The sequence below is a fragment of the Tachysurus vachellii genome, chromosome 3, assembly GCF_030014155.1.
Source record: "Tachysurus vachellii isolate PV-2020 chromosome 3, HZAU_Pvac_v1, whole genome shotgun sequence".
Taxonomy (NCBI): domain Eukaryota; kingdom Metazoa; phylum Chordata; class Actinopteri; order Siluriformes; family Bagridae; genus Tachysurus; species Tachysurus vachellii.
In genome coordinates this window covers 2,797,741-2,816,162 of record NC_083462.1, presented here as the reverse complement: position 1 = coordinate 2,816,162, position 18,422 = coordinate 2,797,741, and the positions used below count along the sequence as shown (strand labels likewise).

Sequence of the window (18,422 nt, the reverse complement as noted above, 5' to 3'; positions counted from 1 at the left end):
ACACACACACACACACACTCTCATTCACTCACGCAATCACACACTACGGACAATTTTCCAGAGATGCCAATCAACCTACCATGCATGTCTTTGGACCGGGGGAGGAAACCGGAGTACCTGGAGGAAACCCCCGAGGCACGGGGAGAACATGCAAACTCCACACACACAAGGTGGATGCGGGAATCGAACCCCGACCCTGGAGGTGTGAGGCGAACGTGCTAACCACTAAGCCACCATGCCCCCACAAAGCTTCCATTTGGAGTTAAATTATTTATTACAATATGTAAGCACTTTGATTTAGCACCATGAGGAAAATAAGTTTAAGACCAAACCCGCACAGGATGTTGAAAGAGTGAGCTTCAGTGAGCGAAACTGCTTTATGCATAAAACTGCATTTTATGTGTGTTTGCAACTTCCTCAAGCATGTTTATGATGAAACACTGCACTGAACCCTGAATACACAGAGTCTTAGATCAAATTCATTACAGTTTAGAGATAAAATGAAATAAAAATATAACACAGTTTGTTGTACTGTGTTAAGTTGTGACTTTCCCACTTTCAGCTCGAGAACAAAAATAATGAAACCCACACATCCTGTGTAACTGTTTATCATCACACACACACACGTACGTGCACAAAAAAACACACACACTCAGGACTTTAAAGAAAAATATATTTTGTGTGTATTTGCATGCGTTTGCTTGTGTTTGTATGTTTTTTATGAGTATGTGTGTTTGCATATGTGTGTGTGTGTGTTTGCATGTGTTTGTGTGTTTTTTTATGTTTGTATGTATGTGTGTATATGTGTTTGTGTGTTTTTTTTTGTCTGTGGGTCAGTTACGGTATATTTATGGTTGTCTTCTAATATCGTATCGTTTCTATAGTAACAGCTCCTTTACAGGACAGATTATCTATTGACAGAATGTTATTTATGTTTTCTGTCAGAAGACGTTAACGTAACATTTATAGAAGGAGCCTACAGTGTCAGAGGTGAAGCTGTAGCTTTTCTTGAAAGAGGAGTTCATGCTTCTGCTTGTATCTGATGCTGCACATTTTTTAGCTTTAAGAGAGAAAATAAAGGGGTGAGGAAACGACAGTTACAGTAGTGATAACAGGAAGTAAGTTACTAGTCCAAGGCGAAGTCATGTTTCTCTTAGGCCTTGTTGGATGATGTGATGTAGCCGCTGAAAGTGATGTAGATGTCCAATTCATCACTGTAGATGTCCAGATCATCACTGTAGATGGCGTTCTCACGCTTGTGCAGACGCACCCACAATTGGTCATGGAGCCGCAGGTGCAGCAGGATGCTCTGGCTCTGCATGATAGAGCGCTCCTCGGGCTAAGTGTACACCAGAGTGCGCTCCTTGAAGGTCTCCTTGAAGTTCCACATGTGCACATGTACATTGAAGCAGTACATGCCGGGAACGCTGCAGCGGAACTTGGTGGAGAACATGTCAAAATGGCCAGGTGAGTTGACGAAGACTGTGTCATAGAGAATCACCTGGTACGAGTCTATGCTGGGGAGGGCTTTGCGTCGACGCACTGAGAACGCAGACTGCTTCGACTTGCATGGAGTACCAGGTGCTCCCACTTGACCTTTAGAGCCTTTGGAGCCTTCAGGACCTGGTGCTCCGTAGGAGCTTCTACCTCAGGCTTTCCTGGTGTTCCCTTTTCACCCTATTGCCCTTTATCACATGAGGAGGGAGGAGCATACTGAGACTGAGTTAAATTCAGGTGTAGCTCTGCACATGCTGCCTGCTTATTGAATTCCAGTTTTTCTGCATTTTTGATAGACATCAGCAAACCTGTTGGTTAGATTTGCAGGTATGGATTTGCCTCTAATTACCGTTCAGACTGCATTCTGAGACGATTACAAGTATTTGTCTTGCAGGTGAGTTACAAAGACACACATTCAATCCTAGGGGCAGTTTAATGTAGCCAGTCCACTTACTGGCATGTTCTGGGAGGAAACAAAATTATCTGGAGGAAACTGAGACAAACTCTGATAAAATCTATTTCCTGTTACACTGGATTTCCTGTCTGCTGCTGGAATGGGATGGACTTATGAGTAATTTTCAGTATAAAGAATCGACTAATGTGTTGTCTGTGAGTCTGATCTAAAGTGAGTCTGGACTTTCAGTGTGTTTCAGTGTGTTTTAGTCGTGTCTTTTTCCCTCTGTTGAGAATCTCACACTGAATTTTAGTGTTGAAGAGAAATCTGAGCTGCTTTTTAGATGAACAAACACTCGGAGCATCTCAGAGAGCAGAAATGGGTTTGATATCAACTTTACTCTGAAGATACAAACATCTGTGTAAAATGTGCAATGGTGTGCCGTGGGGTTTCAATCAGGGCCTTCAGTAAGCATGTGATCAGTGTTGTATAAAGTACTAGAAAGCAATACTTGAGTAAAAGTACAAGTATCGTACTAGAAAAAGACTTTGGTAGAAGTGAAAGTTACCTTTTAGAATATTACTCAAGTAAAAGTCTTAAAGTATCTGATATTTACTGTACTTAAGTATCAAAAGTCATTTTCTGATATTTAATGTACTTAAGTATTTGAAGTAAAAGTAAAAAGTACAATTTCAGTGATTTTCAGTAGGCATAAGAGGCACTTCATCCGGTAGGAAGAATCTTTCAATGTACAGAAACATTTCCTGCAAATGGGGTGGCCAGGGGGTAACTTTAGGGGTCCACAGACTTATGACACAAATTACCCTAACAAGGATCATGGATGAATCCCATAATTGCTCATTAGAGGTAGAATATATCTCTCATAATCTATTTTATAATATATTATGTTATAATTTTATCTTGTGTATGTCACACATAAATCAACACCTAATTACATTTTTATGTAAAGCCTAAACTGATTAAACCATCTATAACAAGCTAAAATTAAATTCTGAACTGGACATGTGACTGACTGACTAACTGACTGCCTGGTGGTTTCTCAAACCTGTTGGTGGTTCTTGTGACGTCTGACTACTAGCATCAGGCAGGAAGCTGCTCTGGGGTACTGTGGTGATGTGGGGGCTGGGGGCGGGGCTGGGGGCTGGGGTCTGTTTGTACCTGATCTGTATGTGTTTGCTTCTTTAAAAAGAAGTCTGATATCTCTGTCTTTCTTTTCATTTTTTTATTGACCCTATGTAAAATATGACACATGGATATAATACATTTAAGCATCAAATACAGATGTTTTTTTAATTAAAACTCAACTTTAACTACAAATCCCACTATAATAATAATTGCTCTTTAAAATCAACTGTCAGCATAAATGACTACTTTAATCACCTTTATGATAGCTAACAGGCTGTCTGCAGTAATCTTTTGAGTAACGTTACCAGATACATAGTTTAATAACAACATTAAACACTGACAGCTGTAAAACTAGTTACCTCATATTAGCTAAACAGTTAAAGACTTACACACAGACACTGCACTGTATACTAGTGTGTATAACTAACACAAATGTCAACCTAATGTATATTATGGCTAAACTGGGGAACGAACAGATCTCTCTTGTCTGATTAATCTGTTAATAGCGTCTAACATCAATTTATATAGCGACTTAACTTTCAAAATATTTTTCTGGAAAACTAAATCCTGATGTTTAATCTCAAAACCTACCAAAATCTGATGTTACAGTTTTCTTCTCTAGCTCTCAACTCTGTCATTGATTGATGGATTTGAAATCCGCGACCAAACGTCAAACGAACCAGCACCATCGATCGGCACCAAACTTCCAATGCTATCAAATAAAAATTCGGGGTGGCACCTGGTGTGGCCAATCAGATGTCAGGGGTGTTCAGGGTCACCCCGGACACCCCTCTGGCTCCACCACTGCTCCTTTGTCAAAATTACACTGAAATAGAGCGTGCGGAGCGTAATGCAGTCTAGGAGCAGTGACTCACCAAACCTCCCTTATTGCAGTCACACACATTTCTTCTGAATTTATTTTGTCGTAATGAGTAACGAAGATGCTTAGTGGAAATATAGCGGAGTAAAAGTAGACATGTTATCTAGGAAATGTAGTGGAGTAAAAGTGAAAGTTGACATAAATTTAAATAGCGAAGTAAAGTACAGATACGTGACATTTCTACCTAAGTACAGTAACGAAGTATTTGTACTCCGTTACATTACAACACTGGTGTGAACCACATACATACTCATCTGTTACAGCTAACGCAGCCATATGCAAATAATGCGCATATTCGGCTACACATACAGGCACTCAGCAACATGACAGCTGATCAACAATTAGCCTAAAACAGTATGCTAGGTAAGAGTGGGTTGAATTCAGACTAAATTTCTCTGCATGTGTAGCAAGGTATCAATTGCCCGTTGCTCGGCTTGTAGCTGTGTGGGACCGGGAGTCCCGGTGTATTTTCCCCGTATAAGTATTTTATTATGTTTTTAGCATGTGATAGTTTGAAACTCAGGATCATTGTGGATTTCGTTGGTTTTGCTTGTTAAGAACGTGGGTGGTTGATGTTCGGGACCACTGTGCGGTTTGATTGGTTGGTTTCGTCTCGTTAAGGTTGTCAGATGATGGTGACTAGTCACTGTTCTCTTTTGGGTTTTCTTTTTTGTAAAACTGACTGCTCCCTGGTGTGAATGTATGTTAATTCCCTAGATAGTTGGTGTTTTGTTCCTTTTTTTTAATGATTAGGTCTGTGTAATTTGGTTTCATGGTTGGCTAAGGGATTTTTTTTATTTCTTTTTTTCCATTTTTTCTTTTTCTTTTAAAAACACATTGATCTTCTGGGTTTTTTCTGTACCCTTTGGTTCTGGGAATCTGAGACAGGGATTAGTAGAGCCCCAACAGGTTTTGTGTGTTTAATGGTGTGATGTGTTGGTTTTGAGGGTGTATTATTAATGAGATTAGGATGCTCATACAGTTTGCAGTGAAGCCACTCTTCCCTGTAGGAAGCTCCATTATCTTTTTGTCTGATTGATTATACCATTTGAAGGAGGCTGCCTTGTTTCTGGTCAGGGTGAATGACCCAAATTATTTTAATGCTTTGTTAAAGTTTAATGTTTTTTCTATTATCATATGCTTACTGTAGTGAATTTTCTTTGTATGCACCCAAGTTCCCTGGGTGTGCAGGGTGTTACACATGTATCAATAAATGATACAATACTTGTCAAATAGTAAAGCACTCACCCGTCACATGTAAATAAAATCCTGTCTTTTTTGACAAAGCGTTCAATAACGTCATTGTGCAGTTGTCCTTTTTGCTTCAGCTGATTGAACAATTCTTTCTCAATGGAGAGAGATGCCAAAGAAGACAGCATTGATTGTCCAGTTGTGCTCTTTGTGTAGGTTTTAATCCGTTTGAGAGCTGAAAACTAGCGTTCCACAGAGTCTGTAGACACTGGTATTGTTAGGATCAGGCATGTGAGTGTGTAAAGTCATACTGTCTGCAAGGCCTGTCGTCCTCAGAAAATTCACGAGATCGCTTATACTGTACTTTTACCGCAAAAGTTTGACCTATGTGTTTGCTATACGTGACCAATAGCATGTGAACCATAAGCTATAAATTCCTAATTTTGATAATTAAACTGAGAATGACTACGCCACCCCCACTTTAACAACTTAGTGGGAGAAAATAAGACAACCCGCACAAGCAATTCAAATGAAGGAATTAGAAGCCAGAGTACAAAGGAGTTTACAATTTATTCAACAGTGATGGTAAAATACAAGCTCCACATATACAAAGACTGTCAACAGCTTCCCCTACTGGTTCAGATTTAAACACCCACTGGGCATAAAGGAATGAGTTCTAGCATTAATAAAAAAAAAAACAAACAATAAAAATCACATCAAAATTAAACCTGTTTGAAAAATTTCAAATCCAAAGAATAAACAAATAAGAAAACACCCAATACACAAGAACTCAATTCCTACACAAACCCACGGCGCAAACCCAAGTAGAGGGAGATTTTATGTCCAGATCAAACTTATTAAAACAGGAGCGTATAAGTCCCCGTTGTATTTTATCGTGTATAATGGTGTAAAGAAATACAAAAAAAATGGAAAAGAAAATAAATGAAAAATACAAGAGGAAAGAAACAATGGTTGCCTAGTCAACAGCCAAAAGTACTCCTATAAATAAAAACACCTTTAATACATTTCAATTAAAACAAAGCATCAAATATACAAGGTATAAGACATGGGCATTTCACAAATCCAAATTACATACCTCCTTTTAAAACAGCCAGATTAACCTGGCTGCCTCATTTGAAGAGAAGCTTTTCCCCTTTGTCCAATATGAATAAAACTACAAAAAACAAATTAATAAAACTACAATAAACATTTTAACATTACCATCTCTCCATATTACACAATAAAACCCCAAACTTCCATGAAAATAAAAGCAGGATTGTTACCTGACTGATCATATCAGGTGCTCTTGAACAATTGATTTATTTGTTACACATCCTGTTCTGGAAAGCTGTGCGTCTGCATTTATGAACTGTGGCAACACAAACAACTATTAATTTAAGCAATATCCCACAATTATACGTTTCAACTCTTAAAACAACACTGCAACATCTTTACCTGATAAATGACACTCCTTAAGAATGCCCAGCAGTCACTAAAGTCACTAAATCCTCCAAATTGAAGAGGCAGAATATCCACAGCAACCCTTAGAGCACACGCATACCAGAGGAAACGGAATGAAACGATAGTTTTTTAACAAGATCGTGTAACGGACTAGTCGCAGCAGTCCTTCCAACGCGCGCACACATACCAGAGGGAACGAGATCAAACGATAGTTTCTCAGAGTCGCGAGACTTTAAACACCTGTGTAATTATCCTACCTACCCTCTTTGTGTAGGTTTTAATCCATTTGAGAGCTGAAAACTAGCGTTCCACAGAGTCTGTAGACACTGGTATTGTTAGGATCAGGCATGTGAGTGTGTAAAGTCATACTGTCTGCAAGGCCTGTCGTCCTCAGAAAATTCAGGAGATCGCTTATACTTTTACTGTGAAAGTTTGACATGCTATACATGACTTTGAGCTCAGCTTTGAGCCTGCACAGGTCAAACTGCACCAAAAGTTTTTAAATGCACGACTGACATTATATGGCGCTCGGGGCCTTGGTGTTTAAGAGCTGCCTTCGTGAAGCTGTTCAGACTGTCAAAGCCACAATCATTCCATGTCCCTTTACTCGTATTAAAAAGTAAACACAGCCAACAAAATAACTTGTTGTGCTGGGTGCTAGCTGTTAGCCACTCATAGCGTTCATAATTGCAATCTTTAAAATGGCGCACAAAACATTTGCCGGCCTTTGTTAGTGAATCCGGTTTGGGTGTAGTTCTTCCTTTCTCAACTATTTCTCTTTTGTCTGCAAAAGTGCACCTTGAAAAAGGCGTTTTCAGTAGATCGGCAACAAGATCGGTTTATCTGCAACAGCGGATGTCATTTTCTTTGAAATTCACGAAACTGAATTTCACGTTTATACGTTGGAAATTTACGACAGATGTTAGGGGTAGCGCTGGGCATGTTGCTAGACCCAAAGGACGTGTTGTTAAATGTCAAAATTTGATTGGTTGATTTTTCTGTCACTAATGCTTGTAACAGTAGTTCGGATAAGCGATAGAAAATGAATGAATGAATGAATAATGCTTGTAACAAATCAGATGTGTTGTCCTTCAACAAAAGCCTAGCAATATCTGTAGAGCTGGTCCCAGCTGTGTAAGCTGATATTTAAGTGACTTTTTGAGGGTACTCTAGTTCAACCTTAACAAAACTAATGAATTTTGCAATTTTGCGAACATTACACCAATGAAAATAAATAAATAACATACTAAAGAAAAACATTTAACACTTTAAAAAAATATATATTTTTATAGGGCCAGCAGAGACGGCCCTGCTGTTCCTGACGGCCCACCACTGACGTTTTTTTTTTTGCTTGAGACCAGTTAAAAACTTATAATACTTGTAGTTCAGATTACCTATGAAGATGGTCATGTTGATGTATGTGTGTATCTCAGGCATGGCTGGTGGAAGTGTTGTGAGGGCCTTGTCTGACAGAAAGTCATCATCACAACAGTGACGACACGGTGACTGGGGCACGGAGAGCACAAGGACAAGGAACGACACAATAACACACACCAACATGACTGGACCTACACAGACAACCCGTTATTTCACACAGTTAATGTGCTCCACTTCATGAAACTGAACATCAACTGTACTGTCAGAGTCTAAAGACCCAATCTATGGAGTATAGTTGAGTCCAGGGTCCTAGAGAATCCACTGCCTTCCCTGTCTAACCCACTGCTCCATCTCATCAGTTTATTAACAGACTTTTCTGAGCTATAGTGGGTGATAGAGTAGGGAAAATTCTAACCTGTACTGGGCAGGAAGTGGTTGCTCAAAGTGGTTAGGAGTTCAAATCCCAGTGCCACCATGTAAGTTGCTGTGGATTAGAACATTTGCCAAATGCCATAAATGTAAATATTCCAGAGGTTCTTCAGGTCCAGGGTTGGAAAGCTAAGTCAGTTCTAAAGTGTTTAAGTATCCTAAAATGTATGTTTACTGTCATCATTTGGCTGGTGCGTTTGGTAAATGGCAGCTTGGTGGTACCTTCTGAAAGTAGTCAAAAGCCTAACCACTGAGCTACCACTTCCCAAGCTGGAGACTAAAGCAAGTCCAAAGTCCCAGTCCAGCGTGCCAAGCTGTATGGTATTCTAACAAAATCTGTACCACAAGGCTGTAGAGTCTGATTCAGGACTGAGACCCAAGATGTAGCAGAAGGGTTGAGTTCAATGTTCCAAGCTGCACAGTATTACCCGTTTTCCACCAAAAAGAACTGGGTGCTGGTTCAGAGCTAGCACTGGTGCTGGTTCAAAGTTGGTTCCACTGGAGAACCTTCTAAGAACCGGTTTGTCTTTCCACCGGCTAGAGAGCATCACAGAGCTGAGTCTGATGTTTGTGTTAGCGCAGCAGCGACAAACACAAACACATCAACAATGGCGGATGTTGCTTTACTGTTAATGCTCATGTCTTTGTGAACCTACATTAACACCCAAACGCGGCGAATCCAAAGTGTACGTGCAGCTCCATGTAATCTGTATAAAAGGAGGTTGTATTCGAGAAAGTACATAACGTTATTTTATCATTAACACAGAAAAAAGTTAGCCTTAGCATGTAGCTACTTACTATCATGTGTGCTGATAACTGATCATATTGCGGTAAAGTAAAAGTGTATTAAACATTAGTATATTTAAGGTACATTATCTAATGTGCTAACAGTAGCCCCGCCCACAGCCCAGCCCACAGCTCCTGACGCAAGCGGTTCTTAAGTCTAGACCAGCAACGTTTTGGTGCTACTTAAGAACCACTTTTCCTGGTTCAGAGCCGGTGCTTTGGCTGTCGAAAAAGAAAGAACTGGTTCTAAATTAGGCTCCGAACCAGCACTCAAACTGCCTCGGTGGAAAAGGGAAATATGAATCAGATCCGAAGTAATAAATTGACTGAACTGTCTAACTAGATACACAATGAAACAGAAACTGAGGGAACACACACACACACACACACACACCCCTCATCAAGTCTAGATTTATGCACATATAACCCAAGCACAAACTTAAACACGAACCAAAATAGGAGAAATTTCTACAAATATGAAAAAAGTGTTGACATGATTCTGAAGCCACACTAGAGGGCGATGTTGAACTGAAAGGCTACATGACGTGACACCTTTCATATGGCTCGTGACTTCACGTGTTTCTGCGTGCGCAGGTTTATATTTAACTTTATCTTTAAATAAATATAAATAAATCCAAACTGAAGGAATAAACAAAACTCCAACTTTTTTATAATGCACTTTCCATAAATTTAAGAGCGTTAAAGAATTTTACATTTTACATTTACAACTCAATTCATAATAATGCACATTATTAAAGAATAGTAAAAAAAAAATGAACAAAACAAACAACAAACAAACAGAATCTTAATTTTAAAGTGAAATGAAGACAGAAGCTTTCATATTCACTGCAACACAACTGGGCCTCACATGACATGTGGTAAATATATTTTCTAACACACACACACACACACACACACACACACACACACCACACAAACACATGCACAAACAGAAACTTTCTCTCTCTCTCACACACACACAAACACATGCACACACACTCACACATACACACACATACACACACACAAACACATGCACACACACACACACACACACAAACACACGCACACGCACACACACAAACACATGCACAAACACAAACTCTCTCTCTCTCTCTCACACACACACACACACACACACACACACACAGAGTGGAATTTGGCTCTGTGACACACATTTCTGGATTTGTCATTTCTAACTCTTCCTAAAATACTTGTGTATGAATCTTCTGTTAGTCGCTGTGGATAACAGATCTGACAAATGAAGTCCATTTCCCATCATCATCAACCTCACACACACTAATCACTCACCTCACACCTCACCTTCATCGTTGTTGTTGTTGTCATTGTTGTTGTTGTCATTGTTGTTGTCGTTGTTGTTGTTGTCATTGTTGTTATTGTCATTGTTGTTGTTGTCATTGTTGTTTTCTCCATGTGTGTTGCTTTGTATTTTGTGTTTAACTCACCTGCAGGATTATTACATCACTTTACCTTCTGTACTGTTACCACATGTAACACAGTGACAGTAAATTCTATCATATTCTTCTTTTTTTATTTATTTTTATTTTTTTCTAGTTGCATTTCTGCATTTTTGCAGCTGGGTTTCATTTCACTGTGTATGTGTGTTAAAGCAGAGACATCAGAAACAGTGTGTGTCCGAGTGTGAGGTGAAACTAAAGCAGAGGAGGAGAGTGAAAGTATTTGGTTATATGTTGTTTATAAGATGACAGAACAGGGTTTAAACTTTTAATATTGTTATTTAGTTGAATTTATTTGAGCGCATTTGTAGTGACCAAAGGACAAAAGGACATCTGTACAAACCAACACTATAAATAACTGTGTTATTAATAAATCATTATATTCCACAAGTTTGTCTTATGGCTGTACAGCTGTAATAAAGTCTATTACAGTTTTTGCCTATTGCTTACACACTTTTTGCAGAATTTGGCTCATTATGTCAAAACTCTACACACAAGCCAATCAGACATACAGTAGCATATGGAGATTAACAACTCACATCTATGCCAAAATGAAACACTGCATTCAAAACTTAACACTCCTTTCTAAAAATGAAATTCTTGTAACAAAACCATACACACAAGCACCATTTGAATTACTCTTTCATATCACCAGCAACACACTGATGCGCTTTATATAAAACACTGCAGTCTTTGTGTTTTTATTTATATTGTAATTTTCTTAGACTCAGTCTTTTGTAAAACTCAAAAGTAGATTTATTTAAAGATTGATTTGTTTAAATGTATTCAGTAATCAAACAAGAGTTTTTACAGAAAAAACATTCTTAATAAAATAAGGAAAAATAGAATCACAAGTCATGACAATTAGCAACAAAACAAAAGTAAAAAACAAAACAAATACTGGATACACTGCTATTGTGGGAAAAAAACACACTTGTTTTGTGTGTGTGCACGTGTATGTGTGTGGTGGGGGCCTGGGGGGGGTCAGGCGATGTCCTCGCGGGCTAGGCATCGGGGAAAATATCGTCTTGTGTGCTTAATCCACCCTTGGATGGATCCCACCTCAATGTCTCCACATGCCTCTTCCATTGCTTGCAGAAGAGGCATGCGGGCGTGTGGTTGCCAATCATAGACTTTCCGCCATGCTGAAAATAATTCCTCGATTGCATTTAGAAAGGGGCTTAAGGGGGCAGGTATAAAGGTGTAAAATTGTTATGGTTGGTGAACCAATCTTGGACCAGAGCAGCCTGGTGGAAACTAACATTATCCCAGATGACAATAAACCTGGGCTGCTGTGGTTTGTCCTGTACAACTGCATGTAGTGCATCTAGAAATACAATGATCGGTCCTGTATTGTAGGGACCTAGAGTGGCATGATGAGGACTCCTTGGACACTAATTGCATATTTCCCCCACGTTGTCCAGGGACATTTACAACAGCCCTTTGTCCAACTATGTTACGGCCTCGACGCCTGGTTTTGGCCAGATTAAAGCCTGCCTCGTCCACACAGATGAACTCATGTGGCTGTTCGGCGGCATCAAAATCCAAAACTGTCTGTAACAGAAAATATTGAATAGTGTTACTGAAAACACATACAGTAACTACAATGTCTACATTTTTACACAAGTAGGGGCTGGGTTGGGTTAGTATAGACAAAAACTACAAGATACAGACAGAGCAGGTGGCAGCATAAACCCTCATTCCCACATCACAATATATACAGTAGTATGTAAAGTAAAGTGACACATACCTGCACATAATCATGGCGCAGATCCTTGACCCTGACACTGTTCCTCTCAAATGGCACCCTGTACAGCTGCTTCATTCTGAAGTTATGTTTCTGTAGGATGCGACTTATTGTAGAAATGCTGACCCTGTTGATATTGTTGAATACCATTCTATCTGCAATTATGCGCTGTTCGCAACTCACGAAGTCGGATTGCGTTATTTTCTTGCACCATTTGAACGATGGCAAGCTCTTGTTCTTGAGTAAAGAGACGTTCCCTTCCACCTCGAGGAGGTAGCCCAACCATTCTGTAAAAAATGCCACCACAAGATGTCATTGGTTATGTTCTTTTTCAAATACTGTACTTTCAAACTGTACACAGTACTGTAACATCACAATGATACTCCTTTACATATACTTCACAGCACTACTCATTTTTGAATAGTACTTTACAGTAATACTGTAATATGATACAGAATCATGTGACACATACAGTAGGTACAGTCTGGAGCAGAAACTTGAAGATATACCTGTTCTCCAGTCGGAATGTTCTTATTATCGATGCTACTGTGTAGCGACTGAGGTTAGGGTGGACTCTTTGCCCAGCCTCCCTCATGGATAAGCCATGATTTATGACATGGTCCACCAGAGTAGCCCTGATGTCATCCGATACACGTCTCCGCACTGGTCCTCGTCTTTGTCCTCTTCCACGTCCGCGTCCACGTCCAACTCCTCTCTCTCTTTGTCCTCCTCTTACTCTTACTCGCATTGCCTCCATGCTTGCAAAGTTCTCAGAATGTCTTACCTGAGGCCTATTTGTAGTGCTAAGGCTCAGACCGATTGGTGTTCTGTTTTCTGTACAAGTGTTTTCAGGTGTGTATGTAAGTGCCTATAATTGCCAGATGAGTTTTGCATTTTGAACAGAGTGTTTTCCCAATGATAACAGGTGATTTCTTTTTTGAAAAATGTGTCTAATGTAAGAAAACGTGTGTAGTGTTTCGCAATAAGTGTGCTACAGAATTGCAAACAAAGTGAAAAGTTGTGTTTCAGCTATGGTAACACTGTGTTTAAGCATATGCTACAAGAAATTTAGGTATTGAGGCTTTGGTCTAAGCATTCGGATTTAGTGTGCAAGCAATGGGCAAAAACTGTAAACAAACTATATACTCTATTATTATTATTATTATTATTATTAGTAGTAGTAGTAGTATTATTATATGAAAACTACTTCTTATGGTATCTAAATCATATACACCACGTTTTAACTGTATATGCAGTCAAATGCAACAATTTGGTAACAAATGGTCATGCAGTTTTCTCTCTCTCTCTCTCTCTCTCTCTCTCTCTCTCTCTCTCTCTCTCTCTCTGCATCTCGTGGCAAATGGAACGGAAACTGCAGACACATATAAATGTCACACCGCACACAAATGTCGCACCTTGACCTGTAAACATACACAGGCACTCCTACACACACACACACACCCTCACTCATGCACTTGACCACAAGCCACTTTTTGTAAACACGGCTTACACACAGCGTTTATTTTTATATGAAGTGAGAATCATGACACACTCAACATGTGAAAACAGGATATTATACAAAAAAGTCAACAGAAAAGTCAAACATCACATCTGACCTTGCTCTTTCCAGCAGTAAATTACTGCATAGAAGATCATTTTTAACAGATAACATCAAATTCATGAAGAATTTTTTTGGTTATTATACAAGTTACACTATATTAACAAAAGTGTGTGACCCCTTGAGCATCACACCGATATCTGCTCCTTCTCCAGGATAGTGACATGGTGTGGAGGTGAAGGTTGGAGTGAAGAACTCGAGTGTCCTGCACTGAGCCCTGACTAGTCTAGGTTTCTATTCGGACCCTTTTTTTGATTGAACAATTTGTTCTACATGGAACTTTTAAGGGTTTTAATCTATACAGTGCATGCAGCTACCAGAAACAATACATTTCCATAAACATGAGAATACATTTACACAGTTTTATTAAAAAAAAAAAAAAGATAAAATGTAAATGATAAATGAAAAAGTGTCAAAATAAAAAAGAATATATTAATATATTTCTGTCAGTCTCTATAAATGTGAAGCTCAGCGTCAAGACTGTAAAAGGTGAACGCTTGTGTTTGTATCGTCCACATGTTCTGCTAGGTGTTGAGGAGAAACACCTGGAAACGACCGATAGTAACAAACCACTATACTATGTTACTATAGACTACAATACAAATAAAAAAAGCTTTAATATGTGCATAAAAACAGGTGAGTGGCAAAAGAAATACACTTCATATGTTAACACTTTAAAGTAAAGGCAGCACACTGAATCACTCACTAAACACCACGTACATCTTTAAACTTCAACCCTGAGATGATCAGAAGATCGGTGTGTGTGTGTGCGTGTGAGTGGGTGTGCATGTGCGTGGGTGCGTGTGTGTGCATGTGCGTGGGTGTGTGTGTGTGTCTGTGTGTGAGCGTTTGTGTGTGCATGAGTGTGTGTGTGTGTGTGTGTGTGAGTGTGTGTCTGTGTGAGTGTGTGTGTGTGTGAGTGTGTGAGTGTGCATGTGCGTGGGTGTGTGTGTGTGTGATAGTGTGTGTGTGTGCATGTGCGCGTGTGTGTGTGAGATTCAGGACAATTGCATGATGTCCACTAGCAGCCACAAAAACAGGGAATACTGGAAAAAGATGCACTTTAAAGCCAATGTGGAATAAGTTCTTTTCCTAAATAATAATAATGATAATAATAATAATAATAATAATAATAATAATAATAATAATAATAATAATAACAACAACAACAACAACAACAATAATAATAATAATAATAATAATAATAATAATAATAAACAGGAGCAAGGTCAGTACGTGCGTCTTAGTGCAGCAGTTATCATGGTATCGGTTTAAAACAGTTTACATGTGAGATGTTTAAATCTTCAGTGAAAATGCTGCTGACTCCAGACTGCTACAGATCTTTACTAGCAGGTGATCCTGAATAAGACTTCCTGCACTTTTTTAACTAGCTAGTAACAAGTACTTAAATGTGTTATATAATGATTAGCGACATGGCAGTGTTTATACTCTGTTCTATGATAGCTAACTCCGCTTCACACTCCGGTACAAACCCTTAATGCTTTAACTTTCTGAAATTGAACAACTTTTTTACATCTTGAAGTACTTGAAGTAGACGGTTTTATCGGGGGAAAAAAGAAGCATCCTAATTGACTGACACTCCCACTGATATTCCTCGCTTATTATCCTTATGTACAGGAGGTTGCGCTCTGCCCCGCCCACTTCACTTTGCTACTGGTCACCAACTGAAAACCTGACAGTGAGATTAGCTGTAAATGAATGAGAAATGTAGCTGTAATGGAATGAGGGTAAACTTAAAAGGCATAAAATACATTTTGATTTGAATTTAGTTGTGGAACATGTGATCAGATGGATTTGTTGCTGTATTTCTGCATCTCCTTCAGGGTTAAATAGCCGCTACTGCATGGCTGCACCACCATGGATGACGGACGAATCGCGGGGGCTTCCAGAGGCTCAGAGTTCACAGTGACTACTGAAGATTCAGGCTCCTCGTGCCATGGTGTGAGCTCTGTGAAAGATGGCGGTGGGATGGTGGTCCTCGTGCTCTCAGGCAAGGACACGACGAACGAGACCAGGTGCTGCATGTTGACCCCACTGCATTCCATCTTCTGTCCTTTTCCTGTCTTGTCTTCCTGTTCCTCTTCATCAGCCTCTTCTTTTTCTGTTTCCATGCCGAAGCCGGAGTCTGGGCTCGTCGGCGTGGCTCCGTGTAGCCGCTCGTACGACAGGCTGGTCTGGATGACGCCAGCTTCAGGATGATAAGTGAAGTAGACAGGGCAGGAGTCCAGGCACACGGAGCCTGGCTGGTACTCACTGTAGAAGTAACCCATGTTAGAGACGCCGGACGAGAGCTGACTGCTATCGCTCATTTGCCGGTGCAGAGCTGCTGTGTGATTAGGATAGGCCAGCAGCATGTTGCTAGCCAGAGGGTCATCCCACGCATCAGAGACTTCATCGATGGGAGAGATTTCACAGTCACATGACTGAGGAGGCAGGAACAGAGATGTCGAGCGATTAGGACCCAGCCATTCCTGTGGGGAAGAAGGATATCTGTATCAGAGCCTGATGTTTCTTCAGCTTCTTTAAACCTTCAATAAGTTTTATGACATTTCTGTAGAAACTGTTATTAGGTCATTACTGAGGTGAGATGTGTATGAGGTGTAATAAAGCATACAGATGTTCATAAAGTCAGGTGAACAAATATCTGGATTGTTTGGGACAGTTTAACATACGAGTCTAAATAATCTAATCAAAGTAGGCTTTGAGCTTTAATCAGAGATCATACAAAAATGATACCAAATCATAAATCAGAGATCATACCAAATATAATTGGATAATCTGTCGCTCAGTTGTTCCAGCCCCAGGTGTGAGTTCTTCCTTTTTTTATTACACTATTTCATCAATCACTGAAATTCTTAACTTTATTACTTCATCAAACATTCACTCATTCATTTATTCATTTTCTACCGCTTATCCGAACTACCTCAGGTCACGGGGAGCCTGTGTCATCGGGTATCAAGGCAGGCATCTCAGGCGTCATCGGGTATCAAGGCAGGATACACCTTGGACGGAGTGCCAACCCATCGCAGGACACACACACACACACTCTCTTTCACTCACACACACACTAGGGACAATTTTCCAGAGATGCCAATCAACCTACCATGCATGTCTTTGGACCGGGGGAGGAAACCGGAGTACCCGGAGGAAACCCCCGAGGCACGGGGAGAACATGCAAACTCCACACACACAAGGTGGAGGCGGGAATCGAACCCCCAACCCTGGAGGTGTGAGGAGAACGTGCTAACCACTAAGCCACCGTGCCCCAAGAATGTGATTGCAGCCAAAATTTTTTCGTTGTTACATGCTTCAGTGATGATTCTTCCAGAGAAGGTAAATGAGACTTACATCTGTGGAGATTCTGAGTGGCCTTTGGAGAAGCAAGGTATTAAATAGAACTCTTCACTGTTACTGAGATCATGCTTAAACATTCAGATATCTCATATAAATCATTACATGTTGTTATGACATTTTACAAACTGCCTCCACAAGAAACGAGTGCTACTACATCAAGTGAGGTGAAGATGGTGAAGGTCAATCAGACTTTTGTAATCTGGTATTCTGAAACCACACAATGATACAGTAGAGATACAGAACTACATGCATGTCATCGTATTTATTAACCTGTTTCTGAAACAGACCCCTTTACACTCACAACAGCAGTCAACTTAGAAATTCATGTAGTTTTAGATTCTACATTAAGGATTTAGTCAGTGTATGTGATGCTGTGTATGACTCAGACCTGGTTTGTGGGAACTTGGACTAATGAGGACACTCAGGGATAATACTGTATGAGAAATCAGCCAATGGAACATTAGTGTGTCAGTCTGATTGACAGACACACGCTCTATACTAGCAGTACACTGGATATTAATGAAGAAGAAATAGAGTTGATGTACATCAGCAGCTGTGCGTGTGTGTGTGTGTGTGTGTGTGTGTGTGTGTGTGTGTGTGTGTGTAGTGTCTGACAGAAACTTGGTCTCGAGGGACTTCAATTTGTCAAGCTATAAAATTAACATCACATACTTTATTTAATAAGTTTATTTTAAATGTGCAGCTAAATAAAGTTTACAGTATCATCAATTACTCGCAGTTTTCTTTCAAATGTCCCCGTGAAAGAGCTGTTGCTATAGAAACGATAAGGCATCAGAGCAAGATCATTAATCTAAACTACTGTTAGAGCTGCAGTTAGAGAGTATGAATCAACACCTAAACACCAGAGTCCAGAACACAGCAGTGCTGTGGTTTAATACGTTACCAACTGTCTATATAAAAGACTAATATATATATAGTGTGTATATGTGTGTGTGTGTGTTTGTGTGTGTGTATGTGTGTGTGTGTTTACATCCGTTTAGCTCAAAGGAACAGAGAAACCACGTAAGGACGTTGAGGCGGCG

General features: G+C 39.8%; 2 protein-coding genes and 1 pseudogene across 2 annotated transcripts in view; 1 reads left to right on the top strand and 2 right to left on the bottom strand.

The window, feature by feature from the left end:
• The window catches only part of LOC132842591 (uncharacterized), a 522,997-nt pseudogene that overhangs the window by 55,065 nt on the left and 449,510 nt on the right, over window positions 1-18,422 (top strand).
• LOC132842131 (complement C1q tumor necrosis factor-related protein 6-like) lies at window positions 1,154-8,221 on the bottom strand. Its single transcript, XM_060864797.1, is given in 3 exon segments — window positions 1,154-1,635; window positions 1,638-1,694; window positions 7,964-8,221. Coding segments are annotated over 3 exon segments (705 nt in total). The 5' UTR covers window positions 8,130-8,221.
• il2rb (interleukin 2 receptor, beta) overlaps window positions 13,877-18,422 on the bottom strand; it is a 12,055-nt gene continuing 7,509 nt past the window's right edge. The window contains exon 10 of the mRNA XM_060865304.1: window positions 13,877-16,496. Coding sequence (XP_060721287.1) covers window positions 15,810-16,496 — 687 coding nt within the window. The 3' untranslated portion in view covers window positions 13,877-15,809. The remainder of the gene's footprint in view (window positions 16,497-18,422) is intronic.